At 40.8% G+C, this 27496-nt stretch overlaps 2 protein-coding genes across 2 annotated transcripts in view; both read left to right on the top strand.

Moving 5' to 3' along the window:
• LOC124164953 overlaps positions 1 to 18080 on the top strand; it is a gene marked incomplete at its 5' end in the record, with an annotated part of 107842 nt that extends 89762 nt beyond the window's left edge. The window contains 8 exons of the mRNA XM_046542190.1: positions 415 to 527; positions 3440 to 3591; positions 5136 to 5234; positions 7643 to 7787; positions 11624 to 11722; positions 13369 to 14191; positions 15608 to 15944; positions 17490 to 18080. Coding sequence (XP_046398146.1) covers positions 415 to 527; positions 3440 to 3591; positions 5136 to 5234; positions 7643 to 7787; positions 11624 to 11722; positions 13369 to 14191; positions 15608 to 15944; positions 17490 to 18080 — 2359 coding nt within the window. The remainder of the gene's footprint in view (positions 1 to 414; positions 528 to 3439; positions 3592 to 5135; positions 5235 to 7642; positions 7788 to 11623; positions 11723 to 13368; positions 14192 to 15607; positions 15945 to 17489) is intronic.
• Positions 18081 to 25182: 7102 nt separating this feature from the next.
• Positions 25183 to 27496, top strand: part of LOC124166068 (receptor-type guanylate cyclase Gyc76C-like) — a 279411-nt gene continuing 277097 nt past the window's right edge. The window contains exon 1 of the mRNA XM_046543687.1: positions 25183 to 26148. The gene's annotated coding sequence lies outside the window, so the exon portion shown is untranslated. The remainder of the gene's footprint in view (positions 26149 to 27496) is intronic.

Raw genomic sequence — 27496 nt, 5'->3', positions numbered from 1 at the left:
ACTCATTAGAGGTACCCAATACTCTTGCTGTCCAATGAAGTCGTTGTAGACAATCTATCAGTCGGTGATATCATTCCTGTGTTGGTGGTTTCCGGTGCTACTTTGTGGAATTTTCTGAACATTTTGAATGAGTAACTTCAACTTTATTTATATTTGAACACATTCAGATAATCTGGTGTAGGCTTACGTCTCTTGTTCATAATCTTTATATATTTTATATATTTAGTTTGTTACAGCTACCTGGATTCAAATTTTACTGCTGGAAAATCTATATCACCTGTTAGCTTCAAATTTATTTGTTTGTTAAGAGGAAATAATAGAAGAAAATTATAAGTAAATTTCTTTAGCGTTATCAGAGTGTTGTCATACTTATTTGGTATCGTTTTAATATGATCATGTTTCACTACTCTTCAGGAAGCCGAACATCTTTGACAATATGATGGCAATGATGGAGAAGTATGCCAATAATTTGGAGCAACTCGTTGATGAAAGGACTGATCAGCTCATTGTAGAAAAAAGAAAAACAGGTGGGATGTATTCCATTGTCCTTTTCTTGTTTGCCGTCACGTAGAAAATTAAGCATGAATCACGAATTCAGCCCTAAGTAGCCCAAATTCAGTACAATAGTCTCGTTACGATATCCCTTGACCTCTGTCGGCTTTTCAATTAAATTTGACCTTTTTTAAAAAACATTGGTTATGATATCTAGGTAGAAGTTTCTTTATTGAATTTTTGTTCCACTATCGTGTTAATCTGTATTTTAAACATATCGCAGCTTTCAGTTTTATATGCCGTATCGCAGCTTTCAGTTTTATACGTATCAAACACCATTTACCCACTGCAAAGGTCCTTAGAAAAAAAAAGGAACTTTTATTGCGAGGATTAAATTTTGCGGGTGTTATGTCGGGGAGGGTACACTCAAGACCGTTCTCCCAAATGATTGGGGGTGTTTTTTACCCCATGAAAACGTTCGCTACGGCCCTGCGAATGTGTTAAGTTGAAAGAGTTTCTCCACGTCAGTTTTATTTTTTCGAAAGTTGTGTAGTTCTTTTTGACATAGCGTTGCGTTTGAGTTTTTGATACAGGAGATATAGCCCGCATCCTCTCGCGATGGCTTTCATGGTTCTCTCTGCTTTTAAATGAACTGTCTTCTCTCTCTCTCACTCATGGTATAAGCCTCTTATTCAATGATTTGATTCCTCCTCTATACAGGACTACTACTTACCAAAAATCTTTTTGTGTTGCCAGGTCCAAGTTGTAGAATAGTATTCCTACCGACATAAAAAAATTCAGCTTAGTATTTCTTTTAAGATATGATTTTTCTATCTTTTTAACAAGAAGGGTCTTGATTTTAATATGCATGCAAAACCTCATTGACGGATTGTTCTCATTGTTCATAATAATGTAACTGCTTTGAGAGTCAATTTGTTATCGAGCTCGAATATACAGTGTGGAGAAAAATTGTGCCACGAAATTTTGACCCTGGATAGCTGATTCTAGTGGTAACCAAAATTAATATTGATATTTCTATCAACAAGGCACTATTTGTAACTACAGAAACTTGAAGCAATGCGCTCCCATCGGCCGCGAGTTTGCCGTGATGCCTTGGATGCATCGAGCTCTCCGGCAGGGAAAGTATTCGAAGTCGTGAGTTGTCCAGAGCATTCGACAACAGGGCAAACTCGCGGCCAATCGGAGTGCTCTGCTTAAAGTTTCTGTAGTTAAAAAATGGCGCGTTTTCGATCTAAACATCATCATTAATTTTGGTTCCTGCTGGCACCAGCTATATCCAACGAAATGATCGTCGGATTATTCTCGTTACAGAATAATTGTCCAGTTTCGTTGGCATATTAAATTATGGTTTCGATTGTAGTGTGCCCCGTCGTCCCGATGGCGGCGCGGGTTTTTTTCCTTATCCTCACCCCAGAGACGTCGACGGGCTCGTAATCTCGGCTGCGATTCTTTCCATTTTTCCTTCCCCACCAAAACGCTCCCCAGGATGACCGGGCGTATCAGTTAAGTGATACTGGGTCCTGACCCCGATGGTTGTAACCTTGAAAGGGCCCACCCAGGGTCCTCATCCGCTGTAACTGTATGGCTAAACCGCGATCGTGCGATCTGGGAAACCGCAATAAAACAAAAATTCGTAAAACGTTGCAAAGTCATTTTTATTGCTTGCTTAGTTTACAGTTTCTTTGACTTCTCAACTATTATAAAACTTATATTTAATATTATGCATTCCAAATACGAACCAACTTTTTCAGTTAAAATTGTTCTTTGAAACGGGATCAGAAAACTGATATAAAAAACACGAGTTTTTATTTTTAATATGGTACTTTTTTAATTGTTTAATTATCCACGTTATGCAACTAGAAATGGTTCCTTATAAATTGTTTATTATTATTATCATTATTATTATTATTATTCTTGAAAAATCATTAGGAATTGTTTTAACAACTTTTTGAATCATTTCCGCCAGCATTACGTTTATTGGATTTCCAATTTAGTGACGTGAGGTCTCACAGACCGCTACTCAAATTCAGTTGCAAGTTAAGTTTAGTTAAAAATAAGAACGTTAAATTTTAAGAGTGCTTTGTCCTTATTATACAAAATAATGACGCTCAGGAGGGTTATAGATATTTTGAAATAGCAATTTTGAAAATATTCAAATTTTAGAAACACAGCGGTCCCTCAGACGGCACGTCACCGGTTATGGGTTAAGGACAGCCATACCCTCCTTCCTAACTTCTCCACCTTGGCCAGTCTTCCAGCCGCGGCGCTTCCTTTCTTCTTCCGTCCCATCCATTCCCCTCCCCGGGTGTTTGGGCGAATCAGTTCTGGTACTGGGTCTCGGCCCCGGATTCTTATATCCTTTATAGGGTTTGAAAGTTCTATCCCTGGGTCCTCATTCGTCAGCATCAGCTATCCAGGGTCACAATTTCTCTTCACCCTGTATATAAGTGATTGAACGAACTACGGCCGTTAAACAATTGAAAGAAAATTAATTCCCCAGGGCCGTACTCTTTGGTGGGCAGATGGGAGTGAGAAGTTATAATGCTAACAAGGGGAGTAATGAACGAAAACAAGATAAAACACTAACAGATTATACATACGCGAAACTCACTCACGCACCTCGCGGATTTGCTCCAAGGAACAAATGACCGCGTAGGACACTGAGTGAGTGAGTGCGTGTATCCTACGCGGTCATTTGTTCCTTGGAGAATATCCGCGAGGTGCGTGAGTGAGTTTCGTGTTTGTATAATCTGTTAGTGTTTTATCTTGTTTTCGTTCATTACTCCCCTTGTTAGCATTATAACTTCTCACTCCCATCTGCCCACCAAAGAGTATGGCCCTGGGGAATTAATTTCCTGTATATATACTTTGTTGTATGTTCTTAGTGGACGAAGGACAATAAATTTATATTCTATTCTATGATCAGATGCCCTGCTATATGAGATGCTTCCCAGGTGCGTGGCTGAGCAGTTGAAACGTGGTCATCGCGTCGAGGCAGAGTCCTACGACTGTGTCTCCATTTACTTCAGCGATATCGTGGGATTCACGGCAATGTCGGCGGAGAGCACTCCTCTGCAGGTCAGGACTGGTTTCTTTTAAGCCGCGGTGATTTTTGAACTAAGTCTCTTTTTCTCCAATTAATCGTAACCTATTATTTGCATTAATGTTTGTCTTATATATGTAATTTTTATGCAATGTGCTGCGACGTTTTTCAAACCGTCTCACAACAGTGTCCGCGCCGAAAGCGCTTTTCTAGAAGCCGTATAGACTCTCCCCAATCAGCCAGTTTGCAAAAATACATTCAAATTAGCGTATGTTTTTGCGATGCCAGTGTAATGTGATGTTTTGAAGAGGGAAATTTAATACTAATAAATTTATAAGATAATTCAGGAAACAATGGAACAAATGACCTTAAGCAAAGATTTGATTTTTATTTTTTTTTCAATTTTAATAATTTTTTTGCAAAGAACTGGTAACTATTTCTTGATGTTTAATGTTTTATTTGCGCTTGAAATCGCTGTATGCCTAATTTGGCCTGATTAGCACGCTGCGCACGGATCACGAGAACCTTAATTTTTTCCTGAGCCATACGTTAAGGACGTTTAACGAGAATTCTCATACTGTCGGCTCATTTTATTTTTCCTAGTTAATTAAATGATTTATGTTTTGTTCATATAAGTAACGATCAACTATCATTAATAACAGTTTTGCATAATCTGTCCACTTTTAGAATGTCTGCATGTATTTTTTGTTTAAGTGAGGTCGCGATCTCGAAGTTGCTGCTTTCACGCATTCGGATCAGACCAAAAAGGATTACGAGCAGCAGACTGAAGAAAGAAGAAAAAATTCCATTGAAAATTATAAAACAATTAAAAACAAAGGCAGTTTTAAGAGAAGAGTGCATATTTAAGTGTTCGGGGTTTAAATCCCTGCCGGAACAGAGGGGAATGGGAGATTAAAACACTAACGTACGCGATAAGTCAATATATTTCAGAGAAATCATCATTTCCGCGCGATTGGATGTATTCCTAGGCCTATTGCTCAATCATTACTTGAGTTATCACTCTGAAATTTTCAGCGCACAGATTGTAACCCTGAGTTAAACTTGACCTATATTCTATGTGTGAACAGGTTACTTCTGGAAGAAATACTTCTATAGAATTATCAATTTTAAATATATGCTAATGCTGAAAAGGTTCATGATTCCCTTTCCAATTGCTTTAAGAGGTCATAAGCACTAATATGACTATCGTAACAGCTTTTCTCATACCTGGCCACTCTTCTCTGTACACGTTTTAACTCTGTTTTTACGACTATTTCGTGAGGACACCAAGCACTGGCAGCGTATTCTAAATGAGGTCTAACTTCAGAGAAGTAGGTAGCTAGTTTCTCTCACTTTGTCGCCGCACATTCCTCATATTTTTTTCAATTCCAATCTACGATTAGTCTTGCCTGTTTTTTCCAGAATATTTTTATTCCGCGATGGGTCATTGGAGAGTTAAACTCCGAAATACTTTACGGATTATACAGTCTCCAATTGGGTACCCTGAATGAAATAGCTCTTTTGTCACCTTTTTACAGTTTTTTCTATCATAAACTTCGCTTTATTCCTTCCTTTTTAGGTGGTTGACTTCTTGAACGATCTCTACACTTGCTTCGACTCCATTCTGGAAAACTATGATGTTTACAAGGTTGAGACTATTGGCGACGCGTATATGGTGGTAAGTAAATCAAAAACCTGTAATTATTATTGCATTTAATTAAGTTTTCTTATGGAATTGTTTTTCCTTCCGCGGATATTTTTGAATTGTTTGAAATAATTTCCAAGTGAGAGAAATAATATTTTTATAGCGCTAATTACATTTATGAATCTAATCTACTGAAAGGAGTTGTTGATGGTCATAAAGATTATTCCTAATAACGACTTTGAACTTCCAAACTCCTTTATTCTTATGTACCTACTGCTAATTACGCTGATTTCCAGCATCAACTGTGAAGTTGATATTGGTAGTAAATAAAATGCTTCCAATTTTTTTCAATAACTACACTAAACCAAATAAGGAATAAACAGCTGTTGAAATGCAAATGTATTTCTACATATATATCTGAACTCATCCAGTATATAGTTATACGTATAATTGTGAGTACAGTTTAATTCATTCGATTGTACATTGACCATCATCATCATCATCATTAGTCATCAATCCTAAGATTGGTTTGACGCAGCTCTCCATTTCTCTCTCCTATCCGCTAATCTTTTCATAGCTACATATTTCTTCTCTTTTACATCCTTTATAACCTGTCCTATATAACTCATTCGGGGCCGTCCCTTGCCCTTTTTCCCTTCCACTAGTCCTTCAACGATTGTCTTCATCAGACCATCGTGCCTCAAAATGTGTCCAACTAAGTTGTCCCTTCTTCTGCGTAAGGTTTTTAGGAGGTTTCTCTTTTCTCCCACTCTTCTTAGCACTTCCTCGTTACTGACACGGTCAATCCATTTTATCTTCATCATTCTTCGACCGAAGCCTCATAACGACTATATCATATAATATAGGCGTTATTGATTGGTATACTTAATGAAGTTGATGGTTTGAGGTGTATGGAATATTCATATTGAATGAAAATTTAACTATGTTTTTCCACATAAAATATAGTTTAATTTTCATTCAATAGGTAGGTATACTCAAAGCGACTTTTGGTGTAAGGGGTGTTTTATATCGCATTTGGTCTCAGAACAAGCGCGATGCTTAGACTTCTGTGGAGCATTTTGTAATTCCAACTGTCTCCCAAGTTTCCGCTATTATTCTGCCTGCTTACTTAGTGCTCTTGCCTTCCGGGTACGGATTCTTTAAGTTGCGTTAGGTGTTGAGTAATTCATTCTCCGGCGAACTTGCTGCCAATTCAACTGGTCAGCGCCGTCACAAAAGTTTTATTGATGGTCAGACTTGCTTCTTCGCTACCCGCGAATGGAGGCATTTGGTCCCGCCATATTTTAGAGGGGAATTGCCCACGTCGCGTCAGAGCAAATATGCAGAAGTTGAACAGCTCCGTGTTTCGCTCTGTCGTTGAACTTTCTGATGAGGTTGAATTGTAACCATGATAAAATATAAACAACAATAGTACTTTCCACACTTAAGTATACGACTCCACTATCGATCACGGTTTCAACACATCACAACAGTCGTTCTCAAGATTAATGAACCTTTTTTTGTCATGGATACATCGCTTTTCCACCAAGTCAAGACTGAAATGATTTCATTGATTTGTAAAATCGATTTAACGTGATACATTGTCGAAATCGGAAATGCAGGGGCAAAATACGATTTACAAAAGTGACGATTTAATTATTCATGCCTTACCATACTCTTTTTGCTAGGAATTCAACGTACTTGCATAAAGCGGAACCGGGCTCAGAGGACGATTTACTGCATGGCAAGCATGTAAATGTCTACTGCTATCTATGCACTCGTTTTTGTGCTTTTTCAATGTAATCAGATATGATTTGTTTGATTTCATTCAAATATCGTACAATCGGATGTGATGATAAGAATTATCGAAAGTTTTTTCTTTAATGCCAAAATTTCCTTTTATCTGCTGTTTTCGTCAGTAAGTCTACATTTTGACAGAAATACTGCAAATTTTTGCCTTCATTCGTTGCTTTACACCCACATTAGAATCCAAGTTGTCGTTTGAAATCGTCAAGGAAAAGAGAAAATGTTGGTGTGGAAATGAAGAAAAACTCTTTGACTTTTTAAGTGAATATTAGAATCATCTTGATGTTTATTTGTTAACCTTTCCAAGGTGAGGTTTGTGGACTTGCCATTTATTAGCACCTTCATTTTGTAACATTTAAATTCGAGTCAAACTAATAACCTAAATTGAATTTATACTGTATGGCAAGAGCGAGAATATTTCATTCGAGTTTTATTTGAATGATGAACTTCTTTGTCCAAGAAATAATGAAAAGAAATGATCCAAGTTGTCATTTGAAAACCTCCGGGAAAATATGAAATTTTGGTCTGTAAATAAAGAAAAAAATCTTAGGCTCAAAAGTTGTCGCCAGCCTGGGTTGCACAGTGGTGATTTGATATTGTAATAGTCTAACTGCTTTTTCCTTCGTCCTGCGCAGGTGAGCGGTCTTCCGCTGCGCAACGGAGAGCAGCACGCGGCCGAGATCGCTTCCATGTCGCTGCACCTCTTGGCTGCTGTCAGGAAGTTCCGCATCCGACACCGACCCAGCGACCCGCTCCAGCTGCGCATCGGAATCCACTCGGGTGCGTCATGCAAACTCTCCTTTGTGTGTACTCATTCCTCATAGATCGAACGTCCTACATCTTCGCTAGGCATCGCTCGGCGGCAGATAAAAGAAATGTGGAGATTACAACAGTAATTTTCCTCAATTTTTACTACATGCTTTTTCTTGGCTTTTCTGCTTCGCTCTCCTAGTCTCTATCACCTATGGAATCTTGCAATTGATTTTTAACCCACTTACCGATGTCGCATCGCCTTTGAATGATTCACACTTGCTTGCTTCTGATGATAATACAACATTCAAAAATCAAACATTTTAATTTTCTAACATTTTAATTTATTACATTAACATGTAATATAATGTACATATAAAATTTTCATATGGAAAAATAGTTTAAAATTTTCTCAATAGATGGCGATAGATATATTTTGTAGAAATTTCTTTAACAGCTCTGGTTTTGTAAATTACATGTTTTACCTATAAAAATTAGGAAAGGAAAATAAAATCCAAAGTTAAAATAACTAGGTTTTCCCAAAAAAATCAGTATAAATCCACTAAAAAGTAAAAAAATCAGCTTTTCATCACTCAGAGAACAAAACGTGGTTGCCGATTAGGCTTGGATGATAATATTGGATGCCTCAACTAACATTCTCATCTTCACTGATTTCCTAAGTAGTCAGCACCCACGCTTTACTCTCCGAATTTTGAAAATCTCTTTATTTTTTATGTGCAATTTTCGTTCAGTGGAAAAAGCGACTTTGTGTTTAATCTATTTTATTTACTTCTTAGTAAATTAAATTTGAGGAAAATAATAATTAATAAAAAATGAGTCACTATTGTTGTCTCTCATTCTTTAGCGATGAATTTCCTCAAAGTCAAATCGTCGAAAATCGGTCGTATAAGTAGAGACGATCCTCCTACCGATTTTTCTGGGCCTAGCTATTTATTTCCCGCAAGACCAACAACATGCACATAGCATATGTGGTCACATTAACTCAACATTGGTTGTAGGCGTGGTACTACTAATAAAACGAACGTCTTTCCGGCAACCAAAATCGGACCCGGATGAATATACAATCATGAGTGGATTATAATTAGGCTTATGGGAGCAAATGGGCGATATCAAAGTGTTTTATCAACTTATTTTACTGAAATTAATCGTTTACTACTAAGTAACTACGCATTTTAGATCCGTTGTGTTTCTGATGTGCGGGTGATTTCAGTATCTCTCGTAGCAGTGAGTGTACTAATCTGTATGTATGAATTTATTGAACTCTCTCTATAGTAACAGCTTCATTAGCTCCTGTTCGAGGGCGTGGTCAACGCATTATTTAGTGGTCTGGGTGTATTCGGTTTTCACCTAATTAAGCAGTTTGCAGGAGGGTATGTAAGTCTAGATGAATTATGTATAATAAGGCCGTAGCCTATGAGGGTATAACTTCTCTTTAATAGCTCATGATCATTCAATCCCAAGCTTCTCAGCTCAGCACAAATGAAGATATCGCCATCCACCATTATAAATTTAAGCTCTGCAAACGTAGGGTACAATTTTTCAGCACCAGTTACGACAACCATACCTGGTTTGTAAGTTGTTCCCTTATACTTTATCCTCCTACTAAGTCCTCATCTTCATAATATTATACTTAATATTATCCTCCTCATCAATATCAACTTCTTTGCAAGACCTTTGTTCATCCTTATACGCTTGGAATACACTTGATACGTGAAATGAACAAGCAATCAATGGCACTGGACATTAATTATTAAAGCATAACACGATGCCCTTTTTGTGTAAAAGCATGTAGCATGCCTTTGTCCAGTTATTGAAAATATTTAGTAAGTGGCACTTATTAATTTACTTGTTGCATTAACTTACAAGATGAAAATAATTAACGGCCAATATTGAGATCAACGATAAGGTTCGATAGCTTGTTATACAAACGCATTCACTAGAGTCACAGGTTCAGGAGAACTGATTACGTTTCTACCAGTTTCAAATGAGACTTTACTGGGGTGAAAAATTATTTGCTATGCGTAGTAGTTGCTTTGTCCTCTCCACAAATTCTGAACCAACAAATGAGTATTTGTACGGATTACGAAAAAGAAATTTTCCCGCGTAGATATTCCCCATTTGTTCGGTGTCTTCTTGGATTATGTACAACCCCCACCATTCACTTAAAACCGTTTGAATCCGGGAACCTCATAGGGAATGGTGTCCAGCATCCCGCAGGTCTTTTCCCGGTGCTGACGAATGCCAATGCAGATAGCTCCTCGGGAGTCGAGGCACGGCGCGCGGGACGGACGCCGCCGCCGGGCAGACTACGGCCTCTGCATCGGAATCGCCTCTGATTCGTCCTCCGACGGAAGATTTCGCTACGTGATCCATGGTCCCTCCTTCGCCAAACCCTTGCACTCATAAATGCGGATTTTACGCCGTCGAGGCACGCTTCCACGTCGGACAGTTCCGCGATTCATCGTTGAAGTCCCCGCGCATCCATGCAGACGAGGTCCCTTTTTAGGCTTAAAACTTGGCATTGTGTGAACGAAAAAAAGCTTTACGTTGTTAATTGTATTGGCCTCACCGGGTATTGAGTTTGGATGTTTATTATCCCTAAGGCTAGTTGGGCTTTTGTAAAATAGTGTTCCTTATTCTATATTATCAATTATAAGATATTACGATTGTAATATTCTATTAGTATTGATTACTTATTCTTAAATCATATTATTTTTGAAATAGCTTCTTTCAGGTAGCAGTATTCATGAAGAAATCTCCTTTTTAAAACACCCCATCAGTCATTTTCTGTGAACACTCCGGTAAAATTAGAATATTTCTCTTTTGGATAGGTAGGTACATCCCACGCTGTATAAATCAGTGGAATATCAAAAATTGTTTAGCACGTATGACTTTTGATTAGTGTTTCTTCCCTCAGGATCGCCCCTTATCTATAGAAGACCTAATAATGAGAAAAAAATGAAAAAAACGAAAATAATAATAATTTTATTATTGCATCAAATGTTGATCTTTGTCGAATCAAGTTGCAGAGAAAAACGTAAGCTCGTTCCGCGATAGAATGTCAGCTCGTTTTCTTTATTGAACGCTTTTGAATATAGTCATTTCTTCCGTATTAGTTTGGAATGTAGTTTTCCCTGCTTCGTGTCTATCTCGGTTTGCCTTGGAATGGCATTTATTCCTATCAAAAGATTTTTTTTATAAATAAAGTTTAATAAATGTAAAATTATGGGCCTGAAAGAAGAAAAACGGAATTCATCCAGATGACGTGTCATGGTCCCTGCATTTCGTCCGGTTCGTGTTGGTTTCAGCGTAGTATGATGAAAGTTAGTTCATCGCAAATCGGGGGTTTTCACCCCATTATGGACGGCGTACGATTTCCCATGTGGACAAGGTTTTCACCTTTCCCTTGTCTCGTTCTGTTCAAGTAGGTTGGGGAACTCGGGATTGCCTTATGTAGATGCTGTGACAGTGCCCGAACGACTTTCTTTTTTCTGCATCGATTCTCTTCTGTTGCTTTGCAATCCTAAGTCACCTAGTTCTTTAATATCGACGACCATGGAACTGGGTGGAGAAGTGTCGGAGTGGAATTAGTTATCAACCGATGAATACGCATTTAAGATATAATTTTTAAATCGAATTTCTTATGTAAATTATCTCTTCCCCGCGACTTTTTTATGTATGGCAGTCGTACTTCTCGTGATAAATAAACGAATCAATTACTATGGTTTGATTTCCTTATTCTTTTAAGCATTTTTCCTTAAGAACTATGAATTTTGAAGAACAAATATTGCATACAAGATACATTTATTTTCATTTGTTTATGATCATAATATTCCATTTCACAGGTCCTGTTTGTGCTGGAGTTGTGGGACTCAAAATGCCAAGGTATTGCCTTTTCGGAGATACCGTGAACACTGCTTCCCGCATGGAATCAAATGGATTACGTGAGTTGACCCCTGTTATAAATTATTCTGGTAACTTGTGCGTAGTAGACTCGTACGGTAATATCTTCGTATGTTAAGCTTCGTTGATTTTTATCGTCAGTTAACTCTTATGAATCGTACTTCATTTTATTTTATAATAAAGCTGTGCGTGCAAATCCACGGAATTTCTTTAGGAAAATTGTTTAAATTCACATGCTTTTTTTTTTTTATATTTTCACATTTTAATTCTCACAAGTTTTTGTTTGGAACTAATATCGATCTCTACGACATGTTTTCCATGTTCGTTAAGCAAATGCCTAAGAATATAGAATGCGAATTGGCTATTCGAAAGAATTTTCGGAATATTATCGGCGTGATCGAATTATTTAGTCCAGCAAGGACGGAAAAACATTTTATTTTCACTGTTGCCTGATGAATTATTTTATTGATATTAATTATTAATTAATTATGTGTAATTAAATATACAATTTTAATTCTTCTATCATCAAGCATGTACACACACATTGTTCGGATCTCGTATGGTTACATATATGTGCTGGGAGTTTCAATGGATAAAACGATAGCGACAAGACCTTAGTCATAGAAAAGTTACTTTCTGATACTTGCGTTAACAATTTAAACCTTGGCGCAGTAGTATTTTCGGGTTTTCCTCTGCGTCGATTCGTCTTTGTGACGATAGTTTCATCTACATCTACACCAGCATAACGCCCTGCGAGCCACCTCCAAGGTGTTTGCCAGGGGGTGATCAATCACCAGCATGCAAGAGTATCTCTCGTGCACACCATACGGTGCAAAAAACGTTACGCATAATAACAAATTATACTACCTCATTCATTCAGAGGCAAAACGTGCCAACTACTTATTAAGTTTTGTGCCAATAAAGCTAGAACGCACAAAACGTGCTGTTAGAAATAATAAGAAAATTTAGAAACATGTACTAATGTATACATAAGTTAGTAAGCTACAATACAAGTCATCTAATCTATTTTTGAGTTCTAACGCTGGCGTTATAGGCTCTTATTGATCGTGAAAAACAAGACATTCTGAATCACTCTGTTCTACTGTCCATCTCTCTCATTTTATTTATATTATCAGATCTACCGTAGTATGTTGACGTTAGTAAGATATGACTAACTTCCGAACATAAAATAAGAGAGATGGGCAATAGGACACAGTGATTCAGAATCTCTTGTTTTCCACGATCAATAAGAGCCGATAACGGCAGCGTTAGAACTCAAAAATAGATAAGATGACTGACAGACCTTGCCATTCGAGTTTATCTTAGTGGTCAGTTATATTAACAAGACATTTCGCTGGCGTCTTCAGGTTTGAAATGGTGGATGGAAGTTTTTGCCCTTCCTACATAGGTTTTGATTTTTGCCAAAGATTTTTGCCAAATACGCCTGCTGCGACGCCGGCGAAACTGTCGTCACGAAGAGTTTTGACGAGGAAACCTTGCCGCGCCTACTGCACCACTCCGCGAAAGCCTACGTCAACATGCAAAATTTAAACCTAGTTGATGTCGATATATTTAGTAAATATATGTCTTCCATTAAAAATATATTCTCATTTTTGATCCCATAAATGTGAGAAATCCTTCAAAATAGAATGTCAGTTATGCTATCGTGTATTCAATACTTTTCCAGCTTTGAAAATACACTGCAGCTCCGAGTTCAGGTCCATCCTGGATCGCCTGGGAGGGTACCAATTGGTTTCAAGGGGCCTCGTCCAAATGAAGGGTAAAGGTGAGGTTCAGACGCACTGGTTGCTAGGAGAGGACGGCGAAGTCGAGGGCATGACTCAGGAGGGCGTCCGGAAGGTTAGACCCCCGCCTCAAGGCGCTGAAGTCACCGACCTGACGCCCAAGAAAGAGGGTAGAGAAGCCTTCGCCAGCGGCCAGACATCCACCGAAGATTCTTCCACGCAGACCACCGCGGACGCGACCACTCAGAAGATCCCCGCAACGCCGACCGCGACCGCCGTCAACCCTGATCTAACCGATGGGGGTAGCTCTGGCAAGGAAGGCACGGGTCCTGACGAGATTCCCGCGTTGGACCGGACGCGTATGGCGGTCCGAAGTCACCGGTCTCTGACGCCGCCTCTCAGGGGTGGCGACCAGCCTGTTAGGAGCTCGATGAGGAAGCACCAGGCCGGGGGGGACTGTCACTGTTCGGAGGGTGACGGTTTCGCCGTCCCAGTTTTTCCCGCGCACAGCTCCTTGCGGAAGCACCACCACGTGTTCTCGGGGCAGGGTCTACGGCGGGGTACCGCGAGAGGGCGCCGAAGGAGCCTAGAGTCGTCGCCGAAGAAGTTGAGGTTCGCGTCGGAGGTGGCCGGAGACGGGGAGGTGCCGTCAGAGGAGCGGAAGCAAGGAGAAGGGACGGAGGATCCCGTTGCAGCAGCTGTGGCGCCAACGGTAGACGGGGACACCAAGGGAGAAGCGCCGGCGGCGCCAGAAAAGCAGCGAAGGTATAGAAGAAATTTATTTTAAGTAATTTTATCACGCAATTCCCCTTAAAATCTCAGTCCATGACTTAGATACATAATCATAAACCAATCAGCAAGGTTACGCTACGCCATTTTGGTACATGCGTCTACAGTTTTACTCGATGTTAAGCCGTTCGTATTATAATTTATTAAAATTGTAAAATAATTTTTACAATTTCAAGCATGATTAAGTCTGCAATGAGGTTGAGTAAGCATGTTAACAGTTAAAACTTCACAATCCTTGAAAATACGCATGCGCGAAACTTTGGTTAGAGGATTGGTATATTTTATTTTGCACCCAATTCTATTATTGTGCACGTGGAGTTAAGTGAGTGAGAAGATCTTTTCGAATATCGAATCAATTTATTAGAGCTTCCTAAGCAATGCCCCTTACAATCTCAGTCCATGACATGGATACATAAACACAGACATACAAGCAAGGCCTCCTTGGCAACAATATATAATACGATGGTACCATTTACGGTCCCCACATGTATGACAGCCAGGGGCGGATTCAGCATGAAATAAGCGTGAGTGGGTCGTGACCTGGGTCCGGGGAGTATGGAAAATTTCCCGGGAGAGAGGGGCGTTTACACAGTAGGGAGTGTACGCTCCACGATAAATACAACTCAAACTTCTCTCACGTTTGTGACTTGTGGGCATGCATTTACATATACACTACTCTCACTCCTTTCCAGGGATCATCATCATTAGCCAAAAATCCTAAGATTGGTTTGACGCAGCTCTCCATTCCTCTCTCTTATCCGCTAGCCGTTTTATAGCGACGTATTTCTTCTCCCTTACATCCCTTTCTTAGAACCTGTTCTACATATCTCATTCGGGGCTGTCCCTTCCACCTATCTTTCTACGATTGTTTTCATCAAGCCAGCATGTCCCTAAGGTTTTTAAAGGGTTCCCTTTTGCCCCGTCTAAAACGGCCTTAAGAGAGCAGAGGTACGGGACGAGATAATAGTATGATTACTAGACTGTTGAAGAGTCTTTGTAGGATGGCTAAGTGATACGAATTCTTACAGAGGAGAAACAGCGGGTTCTTTGGATATTACGTAAATGGGTGGGTGGAGAGGGCCTTTTCAGAGCGACGTATTTCTTCTCTTTTACATCCTTTATGACCTGTCCTTTGTCACACATTCGGGGCTTTCCCTTGCCCTTCCTCCCTTCCACTTGCCCTTCTATGATTGTTTTCATCAGATAAGGATAAAAACTATGAAAATATTTAAAAATTAAAAGTATTTGATAAAATTTGGGGGAGATCATGACCCCCCCCCCCCTAAATCCGATCCTGATTACAACAACGATAGTCTGTATTCACCACTGGACCTTTTGGTTTATCAGTTTTATTTTTTGCACTAATGTGTGATTTTTCCTCTAAAATACCAGGGTTAGCAAGACGAAGAAGAGGCGGAGGAAACCAACCGAGGCTGGCGGGGGTTCCACAGGGGACTGGCGGCTGCTCCTGAGCAACACGGTGCCTCCGTGGAGGCGCAGGGGCAAGTCAGCCGAGTGCTTGGAGCGGGAGGACCCCTGGGCGTGGGACGTGGTCGGCAGGAGCGGCATCGGAGGCCTCCCAGCCCTCTACAGCCACGCGGCCAACAAACTAGGAATCCCATCCAGTGGTTTCCCAGGCAGCGAACGCGGAGTTCCGAAGGCCAGGTCCATTGCATCCATGGGCGGTGGATCAGGACGCTACGCCGGTGTAGTACCGGTCTTAGATCATGTAAGTAACTATGATGGATGATGCGGTGTAACCTTAACTAACCCTTTTTGGTCCAACTGCGGACAAGGCTGTCTCGACCACGGATGTGATCCGATAGGAAAAAACGCAATGACATTTTTAAAAAACTTTGTAATTCCACATGAATTTAGCCCGTTGCGCTGAAATGGCGAGTCTAGCTCTTCATGAACTTTGGACGCCAAATCACGCAACGACGAGTGTAGCTTGTCATCAGATTTCCATAATTTTAGCACTATTTAGGGGAACAGTGTAAATATTTTTTGAAGTTTTACAATGTTTAAATATCCATTATGTACATAAAGAACTCATATTTCATGAAATATGATGATATGGAAGGAATAAAATGATTTTATACAAGTAGCAATAGCTGTGTTCTCGATGTTTAATAATCACTTTTTATTTCACTGCTTTACGATGATTACAAACTACAAAATTACATTTCCTTGTCATTATCATTAATTTAAAAAGAGCCATAGAAAAAATAAATAGTCATAGGACGATATTCCGAAAATAAATTGAAGTGGAATGGATTAGTACTGTACCTCTTAGGTTTCGGCGTGGCACGTGATTATCGGGTTCATTTGCGTCTAACTCACAAAATAAAAAATTCACACGCAGCCGTAAGTAGTTATTCTGTCTTCGATGCAAATGTACGAGATGATGACGCGCCACGTGGAAACCAATGTAGTACAGAATTAAATTTATGTGGAATTATAAAGTCGATTCCAGTTCAGTCACGCCCGAAACAGCGAATTTCGGAAAAACACTTTAAACAACGAAATTCAAAAGTTTCGAACCGCATTCCATTCAATAAAATGTATTTTTAACGGAAAAAGACCTGCAATCGGATGGAATGTTGACGGGTTCACTTGTGGAAATTCATTGTAAGGGGGCATCCATTAATTATGTGAGGCGTTTAGGGGGGAAGGAATCAAGCCGATTCTCACCAAATCTCACGTTGGGGACAGGGAGGGGCGGGGGTCCTGGCAAGTATCACATAATTTTTTTTTTGTGATGAGTGAACTGTGATTCTAGACTACAATGTTAGTAGGTACCTAATATTAAATGCTAGTCTTAACTTATTTTGAATAGAAATAATTAAACTAACTTTTTTAAAACAATTCCAACGCAATGAAGCATAGATTAACGTATGTATACTGAAAATACGCATTTTGAACTATATCACGTGAAATTAGTGGGAAAAAGGGCGAGGATCGAGCCGTATCTCACGATATCTCACTCAGGGAAGTCCAAAAATCGCCAAAATCGCCTCACGTAAAGTATGGATGCTGCCTAATGAGATAAAAACAGCCGTAGTAAGTTTCCACGTATATTTAATTGCTCAACCATTTTCAACGATTGCACGTCATTATCGAGAGCTGTCTCTGAGAGAGAGCTAAGCTGAGAATTATCATAAGCTGTCTGAGAGAAAATTGTGTGTCTTAAAATAGTGTGGACAATTACTAGACCCGCAATAAATGTTGTAAAATCTGTTCCATAACCTTTACTGTTTGTTCGTGACCTAAGGTACCGGTCATCGGGGACGTCGTCGTCGCAGGCGACCCCATAGCACACCTCGCCGTCGACGGCGGAGGCTACTTCCGTGGAGCGGACGGCAAACTTTCCGTGGCCGTGCTTCCCGTGGAGCGGCTCAGCGTTCCCATCATACAGTCCGGGATGTACAGCTCAACCTCGTGCGAGAGTAACCAGAGTCCGGACTGGAGCGATTGCGGGGCCGCCAGCAACAACAGTGCGGGAGAGGAATTCACCTCCGACGGTTCGGGCGGCAAGCAAGTGGATGCGTTGCCCTGTGCCACCGAAGTGCATTCCCCAGGGCCGGCTTGTGCAGGTGGGACATGGCCTGACGGCGATGAGGCGAGTGGGGAAGAGGACAAGCTCCTGAGGGACGATGCTGCCAGGGGCCGCAGCCCAGTGCGCGTGATGGAAGAGGGAAGGGCTTTAGTGGAGTGGGACGTGAAGTTTAAAGGTGGCAAGTCGGACTTCGGAGCTGGTGTGGAGCAGCGCTTGGACGGTTACGGTGCGGAGGTTTCCGGGGACGAGGAGGAGATGGTGAGGCCGCTGCTGCCATCTTCTGGCGTTGGAAATGCGCGCAGTTAACGGAGGGCCTGGTAAGTTACTACAATTACATTGCTACAATCCATCACCAAAGAAAAATAGATATTTCGAAAATTTCAATCTTTGTTGGTGACCGTCGCCCCGTGTAGATCTTTTTAATGTGGCCTCTAGCATTTTGTGACGTGACAGGTATCTTAATAGCGCTAACCGTGAATATTACCAATTTTCCCTTGTTCCTCGACTCAGCCAAGTACCCGCGACAGATCTCTGCCCAAAAATTTAAAATTGTTTGACAATTGAAATTCTCTCTCAAGCGATCTTTATTTGGGCTAGAGAATGAAAAGAGTGGAATAGCATGTAATCAGATTTCAAGCCTGAATTTCTAAGGCATGTGGATGGATACCTTTTAAGTACGATTCATCGCCCGGATCTGAATTAAAAAATTTTCACTGTAAACCTTGTAGCAGGTAGATCACCATATGGTTTTCGAAATAATAATTACACAAAGCATATTCGCATTTATGCATGCATAAGACTGATAATCAACCTCGGCAAAAGCTCAAATTATTATCTGTTGCGGCTCAAATTTTATTTACGTGGGTGACATCTTGTTTTATCAATAAAGCAAGGAATATTACATTGCTTTCACGCTATCAATACCTGGTGTCAATAAAAGTTGTTAACTTTGCTTCGTTTGATATCTCACCCCCATTATAGAACGAGCGTCCAAGCCTTTACCTGACTGGCTGATTTTTCGACGTCCTTAAGCCAATTTAGAATGGTCAGAGTAGAAATTTATGTAACATAGACTTAATCTCGGCCGCTTATTTGTATGTGCTTTATCATTGACAAGCTTTATTCGCTCTAGCTATCCTCCTAATTTCCGCGAAGCAATCATTATCTCATAATTACCCATTCATTTGGGTTGGTGTGCTTTTGCCTACGCTGATTCAATCGGGAGGTGAAATTTTCTCCCAAACCTGCTCAACACCGTCACGTGTCTATGTTTCTCGGAAACGAATCGATGGCGTACTATTTTTTTTTGCCCCATCCGTCCTAGGTCGCAGAGAACCAGCTGTTTTCTCGCGCGCCCAATTACTAATAGAGGTTAAACTCCCCTTTCGTTGCTGCGGTCGGAGCCCCACCCTCTTATCCCAGCCGGCCCGCGTCTGAATGTACCGCTCGCCGTGGTCCATGTTTGAGATTAAAGGCAGCCGCTGTTTGTAAAAAAATAAAAAAGAACTCGCTTTTGCCATGGTTGATGAAATATTCGATTCTGTGGAAACTTCCCACAGACTTCCGTGGAAATTTTTATTTCCCTCCGCGTGCCTTATACCCACATCGGTGTCATTCTGCTCTCTTTCGTTGCGGTAACGGTGATATAAAGGCCGTGATATTCTCAGAAAATCCGAGGTTAAACGACATCGCCTTTTCCTTGCAGACATTCTTCACAACTATTACATTGATGCATTTGCTTCTTTGAGTTATTTTAGTATGTTTTTAGTTACTAGCCTTCGACGTTTCGATTGTTGAGTCTATGGCATCACCAAGCAGTACTATTAATCGTCAGCTTCCTTTATGAGATAAAGTTAATTATGAAGAAATTATTCAATTGAGAAAATGTTTTACTTTGTGACCTTCATCCACCCCTAGCGTATAAAACTATTCTCACATTGAGCCTTTGGAGAAGTACTATTCAGAAACTTTTGTGATAAGTATTATGCTCATTCCATTACATTACATCTCTCATGCAAATAATTATTTTAAGTTCCAATGAGGTAAAATATTTTATGTCTGTATTAGGAATACTACTCCATAATCTTCCCCTGCTGCTCAGTATTTGTTTATCCGTTTTATCAGTTCTACAATACTGATATGGGAACTAATATTTAACCGTAGTTTAATTGACATTCGTCTTTCCGTCAAAACATAAAACAATGGACTCCATCCTTGTCTTGACTTCCATCGTCAGGACTTACATAGAAATTTACCATGCCAGAGTAAAAAGTCAGTTGGGAGGGGGGTTAATCTGGCATTGTTAATTTCTATGTTAGTCCCAATGATGTAGTGCAGTGTTGACTCCTTTATAAATAAAGATTTATGTGGAAATGCGCAAAGTATAATTGCTTAATATCTCACAATTGATTTCCGCAATGAATCAACCCCCACCATTCAATTCCTCTAATTTCGTGAATTTATCCGAGCATTTTTCCCACCACGTACTTGCACGGGTAAAGTCATAGTATAAATTCGTCTTAAAGTCTTCCCTTTTCTTCGAGATGAAACACCAAACATTATTTCTGTTAATTATTCATTACGGTAAGACTCCTTTGAACAGATTAAAAATATATATATTACGTGTTAGCGTGATGGAAGGCTAAAGGCTGTTTTACACGGGGAACGTAATTGCACAATCTGAAGTGTGTACGAAGGCGCAGTCAAAATTGCGTCCTTATCATTCATACCACTTCTTTAAAGTGGCGAAAATAGTATCCAAGAAAACATGAGCAACCCAACAAGGCGGGATTTGAACCACAACCTACGGATTGGCAGGCGAAGACCATATCCCACTGCCACCGAGGCCGATAGAAAAATTTATTCATTTCTAACTTGTGAAATCGCGTCATCATCATTATCATTAGTCAACAATCTTAAGATTGTTTTGATGCAGCTCTCCATTCCTCTCCCCCATCCGCTAGCCGTTTCTTAGCGAAGTATTTTTTCTCTTTTACATCCTTTTCTTATAACCTGCTCTAGGTATTTCATTCGGGGCCGTCCCAAGTCTTTTTCCCCTTCCACTTGTCCTTCTACAATAGGGTGGTTTTCTATTTTTTTTAATTGCCTAATCGAATGATCAAGGTGGGAGGATCATCATTACTCCTGGAGTACGTATTTCACGCTTATAGATTTTGAAATGACAATATCTATTTTTTGCGATTAAATGTAAAGTGAAAATTTTCAAGCGCACAAAAACGCGACGGCTAAGTATGAATGCCGGGAAAAAGCCCGTGTGACGTCATTCTGGTTCCCGCTGCCGCAAGTGAGGTGACCTTGAGGCGAGGCTTTGAGCGTTTATACCACGCAGGATGCTAGCAGGTAGCAGACTACCCTGCTAGCTGGTAGCGCTTGGCTTAAATAAGGATTATTAATACCTTATCAAGCGAATAAAACTTTCCGCCCTTAGGCAGTTTTAATAGGTGATTATTAAGACATGTTTTCCTGAGCTCTGTGCCTTATGCATGCATTGGTAATCTCAGACGATGTAAAACTCATATCTAGTCGTTTAGAAAATAGGTCCCTGTGACGTCACGTGGAGTGGCATCGCATGGGTGCCAATCTGGCCTTTTTCAAATGAGGATAAAATTGACCATTGCCATTCGTCTAAACTGGGATTTCTAAAACCAAATAATTTGTATATTATGAATACACTAATGGTGTGTAAGGAATCGCAATCAATGCCTTTCGTTTTCTTCGATGAAGGAAACTATCCTATTGTTTTCATCAGGCCAGCATGTCCCATGACGTAGCCAACTAAGTTACCCCATCTTTTCCCTAAGATTTTTAGAAGTGTTTTCTTTTCCCCCGTCTAAAACGGCCTTAAGAGAGCAGAGGCATGGGACGAGACATTTGTGCGAATACTAGACGGTTGAAGGCTCTTTGTGGGACAAGTAAGTTACACGAATTCTAACAGAGGAGAAACAGCGGGTTCTTTAGATATTACGTAAATGTGTTGGTGGAGAGGGTGGAGCAACACGTAATTTTTTTATTTCGGCTCCACAGTTCGTAGAATGGCGAACGAAATGTCGCAGTAGCGGTGCTCAACCCCCTCTGAATCGTGCTTTGAATACTCATCCCTCCAACTCCCGTCCATGACCTCTGCACCGCCCACGCGGCGGCGCGTTCGAACCCATCGCTGCTTCCGTGAAAGTAATTCTGTTCAACGGGGGATGAAAAACAAGAGAAGAAATTCTGTTGCCTGCCTGACGGCTTAGGTGTAACCTCAGAGGTATTTTAGCTGACAAACAAGTGCTGAATCCAAAAGGATAAAAAAGGACGTGACTGCTAATCTTTCACCAGTATCAATCTATTTACCATGCATAATTTATATAGCATTCGAATCGAAAGTTGCTTAAAAGCGGCTCGGAGGCCTTTTGGGTCGCCGATAGGGCCATAGCCAGGATTGTTGACAAGAGGAGGGTGTAGGCAGGTTCAGGTCGGGTCACAAGTATGCGTTACTTGGGGAAGGGATACAGTTGTAAAATGAAATGCTTGCAGTTCAAGCTGTTTATTTTGAAGCGTATTATACAAGACTTATAAAAGTGAAAAGTGAAACTACATTTTGACATAAACGCATTTGTAACAGGTTTTATATATTGGGTCGTTCAGTCACACCCTGGCTGGCTGCCAGTGCCCTTTGAAACGAAAGACATACGGGACCGAAATCACTAAAACAAACCTATTCTTTAGACTTAGATCCGGGTCAGGGGCGCTATTAAAAATTAAAATTTTAAGGCGACTCTCTAGAAAAATAATTCAATACCAAGACGTCCAGGTTTGCCGAAAATTTTCCGTGCCTGATCGAGACGTCCAGATCGGGCGAAAATTCCCCCCTGGCTGCGGCCCTGATCACATAGCGGCGGAAGCTTGCATATCATAATTACGGTATCCTCGCTAAAATCCTAAATGTGATCGATAAGCATACTGCTCGCCACTTCGGTCAAACCTGGAAGAAGCCTCTAGCAATATTTAGCTGTCATAACTCGCAAGAATTTATACAATCCATGATGGATTATCAAAATCAGACAATAGATAGAACCCATGAATTTTAATGTATTATAAACCTAGTATTTTTTAAATATCTTTATGCCCGATATTTGGGATGTTACTTTAATTTTCTGTGTGGTAAATGTGTATTTATTTATTAAATTAGACATTGTAGGCGAGCTTCATACGTTCTGAGCTCAGTAATATATGAGGGATCCTTACGCAAAGCAATGATTTAGCAAAAATAAGAATACGCGGGAAAAACCCTATTTATAATGCAATTTTAATTTGCAGCAATAAACTTCTTTAAGTCAATAATTTAACATTTCAGAATGGGACATCGCCTACCTGTAGAACACGTTCTCTTAACCAGTGGCGGCAGGTCACTTGTAGTTTCCTGTAGTTCCACACGGTATCCATGTTGCCTCTCCTTGCTAAATTACGTTGCCAAGGGGACTGGATAGAGGAGGCCCAATTCCATCCCATGGAATGCTGATTTTTGTTGCTTCGGTCGCATTTTAATCGAATTTCAAAATTTTCCGCAGCGCGGTGTAACTTCCACTTTTTTCTAATGTATATTTATATTATTTGTAATTGCGAATAATAGCATTGGGCTTTTATGCAATTGATAGATCTCATCATCATACATATAAATTTCGGTTAAATCCGCGAAATATTCCTTAGTTCGTAGTGAAACTCGGATCAATTTGTTTGTCAGCGACGCGAGTGGCAACTTTTGCAAACCCATTCAATTGCGCGGCGGTTGACAACACAATTAGAGGCAGACTTTAGGATCCTCTTTTGTAATATTCCTGCACGCTGCAACGAATAGCATCTGCGCAGCTGAAAATAATGAAGGCAGGACCATCCTATTTCCATTTATTGTTTGGCTTCAATTAAAGTCGCAATTTTAATTAGACTTTCGGTTTATTTTCTGAATTGTACGGAAGTAAATTATTTATTGTTTGTTTGTTTGTTTGTTTTTTGCACGACTTGTTTGATACACGATGGAATTATGAAAATATCGTTGAAGGACAGATGGAATGGAAGAACGGCAAAGGTAGAGAAATACATAATGCAGGTGATGAAGGATATAAGACAGAGTAATAATGTGGGTATCCAAAGATTATCCGATTGGATAATTGAGTGGAAGGCTACGTCAAAACAATCCTAGGGTTGTCTCTTGATAATGATAGTACTTATTACGAAGTGTTACTTGGCCTCTCGAATTTGAGACTCATCGGCTCAAATAAACGTGATAACTAAAAATGATGTGTCAAAAGTTAACTATCCAGTTGATTTAAGTAATTAATATTTACCTGGTGTTATTTTATCCAATGTTAGGAGGAATATTCATTTGAATATTGAGGGAAATCGATGCGTAGTTTTCCGCGGCGTTGTCTAGATGATGTCTCCATGTTTCTGGGTTTCACCGCGTGGATTATCTTTGTGACGACAGTTTCTCCGGTATTCCAACCGGCGTCTTCAGGTTCTTCATCGACCTGAAAACGCCGGTTGGAATAGCGGAGAAACTGTCGTAACAAAGCAAATCCACGCGGTGAAACCCAGAAACATGGAGACATCATTGAGGGAAATCGTGATAGTTATATTCTTTATTTTTATCTCTCGATTATATGAGGATCACTTCATGAAATTATATTTCAATATTTAACGTATTATGTCGGTAACTTTTACAGTTCGTTCCATTAATTACCATCACCGTAAATTTTCTTGGTTTTTAACTTCGTACATCATTAGATTCAACTCCGTTAGTTATACAATTTATTTTTTTATTATGATTGTATTTTGACTCCTCAGTCTTGGGGTATTAACTGAGCAGTTCATTTTTATTGGAAAATAAAACATTGTTATTCATTTCTCAATATTAAGTTCCTGAATGAAACTTATGTAACTCTCTCTGTTTATTGATGGTTTTAAAGCATCATATTAGTTAACAATAATTATCAGTCTTTTACTTTGCTGCTGCTATTATCTGATATCAATTCGAATTCCTATGTTCGAGTGAAAAATTCACGTAGTATCTTTGAGATTCATTCTGACATGAACCGGGGAATTGAACGACTGCAATGAAGCAGTTGATAGGAAATGATAAGAGCCCCTATAACATTACTTCATAATTGCATGAAAAAGTATGGCTATCTCTCGATTAATATCATCCCGAGCGTTCAGCCGTTTTTACGTGCCTATGCCACTTAACGAACTTCAGCCACTTTCCCGCTGGTCACAAATCGTTACCCCAATCGGCGAGAGATGGCGCTTGCTACGCCGCGTGGCTCGCGCACGCCCCTCCGCACCACCTAACGGGGGAGGGACGAAGCTACCCGAGGGCATCCTCTTATAACTCGCAGCAGAAGAACATCCGTAAGAAGTCGGCTGTTGCATCTGTGGTGCGTGGTGTGCAAGCGTGGTCGAAGCGAGGGATCTTGACGCGCGACCATTTTTCGTCGCAAACAGACGAAGAAAGTTTTTTGCCTCGAACTGTTCCGGATCGAAGTCAGCACTTTATGATTGTCATTCCCAACCGACTACGAGCGGTGTCGGACTCGGAGCGCTGTGTGTTGTTTGTTGGTTGGTAGGTTGGTTGGTTTGTTTGTTTGTTTGTTTGTTGGAGACGTCGTCACGCATTATCGGGATAAAGAGGAAGGAAGAGAGAGGCGGGCGTGAAGTATTTATCACGCTGAGAAGAGGGCCAGCCTGCAAGTCGGTGGTGTTGTTTGGAAGTGTTTTTTTTATCCCTCTCCCCGTGTGCTTTTTTTCGGAGTTCTCCCGTGTAGGGTGGGTTTAAAAAACGTGTGTGTGTGGAGCGGAGGAGAGAATGGGAGGGGTATATGGTAGGGTGAGACACGTTGGTTAGTGTGTGTGTTGCCGCTATGAAGCGAGGAGGTGGTGGAATAATAATATCATAGCCGGGACACCTGCTGCCTTTGCTGCGCACAAGATACCAGCCGGCCGCTTGAGGACAAGGGATATATGCCTTCCCGAACCGTGTCGTGCGAGGTTTATCGGGGTCTTCAGTGGACCTAGACTAGTAAGAGTGCTCCGCGCCGGTGTGTGTCGTTTCCCGTTCCCGAAACGTTTTGTCCAGTTTGGTGGTGTCCGACGTCGTGGACTCTGCGCGGCAATACCCCTCTCCCTGCCCCCCGCCACGCGAAGACTCGATAAAAGTCAAGCCGCTTCGTTCCGTCTCCAAGTGTGTGGTGTGGTCCTCTGGTGGTTTCGAAGACTGACTTTGTAGCCGCCGAGAGAAGCCCGACAACCCGGGGAAAGATCCGACGCGATATGCATTACGGAATGACTGCCATCGCCCATCATCCGAGCCTTTACGGTAACAACCTTTAACGACTTATTTGCTCAACAAGTGTTCGCCGTGTTTATCGCCGTTTTCTGCCCTCTCAGCGCCTGCCTTCTCCCCCCCACCTACTCCCTCCTCCCTACTCTCTCCCTACTTCCCTAACCCCACCTACTTACCCACCCAGTAGCTCTCTTTCCTCTCCCTTCCCCTCCATACACAAACTCCCTCAACCTCTCTACCATTCCTTCCCCCTCCTCCTTGCCATAACCCTCCCACGACTTCTCCTCCGCCCCTCCCTCCTTTTCTCCTACTATTTTTACTCTTTCCCCCCTCCTCCACCTCTTGGCTACGTCCTTCTACCCCCTCCCCCTTCCTCCTCCACCCCCTGCCAGTCACCTCCCTCATCCTTCTCCTCCCCATACGTTCTCTCTCTCTACTCTTTCCCTCCACGTCTCCTCTCCTCCGGGAGCCCTCAGCCGTCCGCAATGCTTGGTGCTTGCCTCGCCTCTGCTTTGCTGACTGCCTCCTCCTCGTCTCCTTTGCCCTCTTCTCCCCGACCTGAGAGCTTTTGCCGTTTGCGCTTCTCCTCCTCCTCCTCTCTCGTCTTTTTGGTGCTTTCATAGGTTTCGACCTCTTTCAGATCATTAATAGTCCACACTTTGTGACAGTGGCAAAGCCTGGAAGCCAAGAACTGTTTGGTATTCCTAGGAGTCATTGTAGCCTTTTCAGTCAGATTTTTTCTCTACGTCGATGAAAATTATTATTTATGCTATGTTAAATTACTTATGAAGTCATGAGCGTGTTGCCCAAAAAGATAGGCTATTTTGTGCGAAGATAATTTTATGGTCCATGTCCATAATTATGGACGAGCATGCACATTGGGAGGTTTAAATCCCCTAAAAGCCCTGTCCATTTTAATAGACACTATGATGGTTAGATATCACCGAAAAAACGATCCTAAGTAACAATCTTAATAATAACATGGAAAGGTGGAAACCCGTTGTTTTTTAATTAACTCTATGTGAAATAAAACAAAGTTGATTTTGCAATGTACCAATTAGGCAATAATTTTATATCGTTCCAAATTCAGGTGTAGGTAACATTAACTGAGTGTTAAGGAGCTGTAAACCTACGATTTATGTAAATTCGAGAGCAATTTAATTTCCGACAAAGTTAGCCATATCGAACGAACGCCAACATACTACGGTAGATCAGATCATAAAAATAAAATAAAAGGGATAGACTGTAGAACAAATGGATTCAGAATTTCGTTTTTTCCAGGATCGATCAGAGATTATAACGGTAGCGTCAGGACTTACTAATGGGTTAGTTTATCAGTGTTGTAGCCTGCTAACTTATGTATTCTTTAATGCATGTTTCT

Source organism: Ischnura elegans, chromosome 9, assembly GCF_921293095.1.
Source record: "Ischnura elegans chromosome 9, ioIscEleg1.1, whole genome shotgun sequence".
NCBI classification, from domain to species: domain Eukaryota; kingdom Metazoa; phylum Arthropoda; class Insecta; order Odonata; family Coenagrionidae; genus Ischnura; species Ischnura elegans.
The sequence above is the reverse complement of the archived record's forward strand: the minus strand, read 5'-3'. Positions and strand labels throughout refer to the sequence as shown.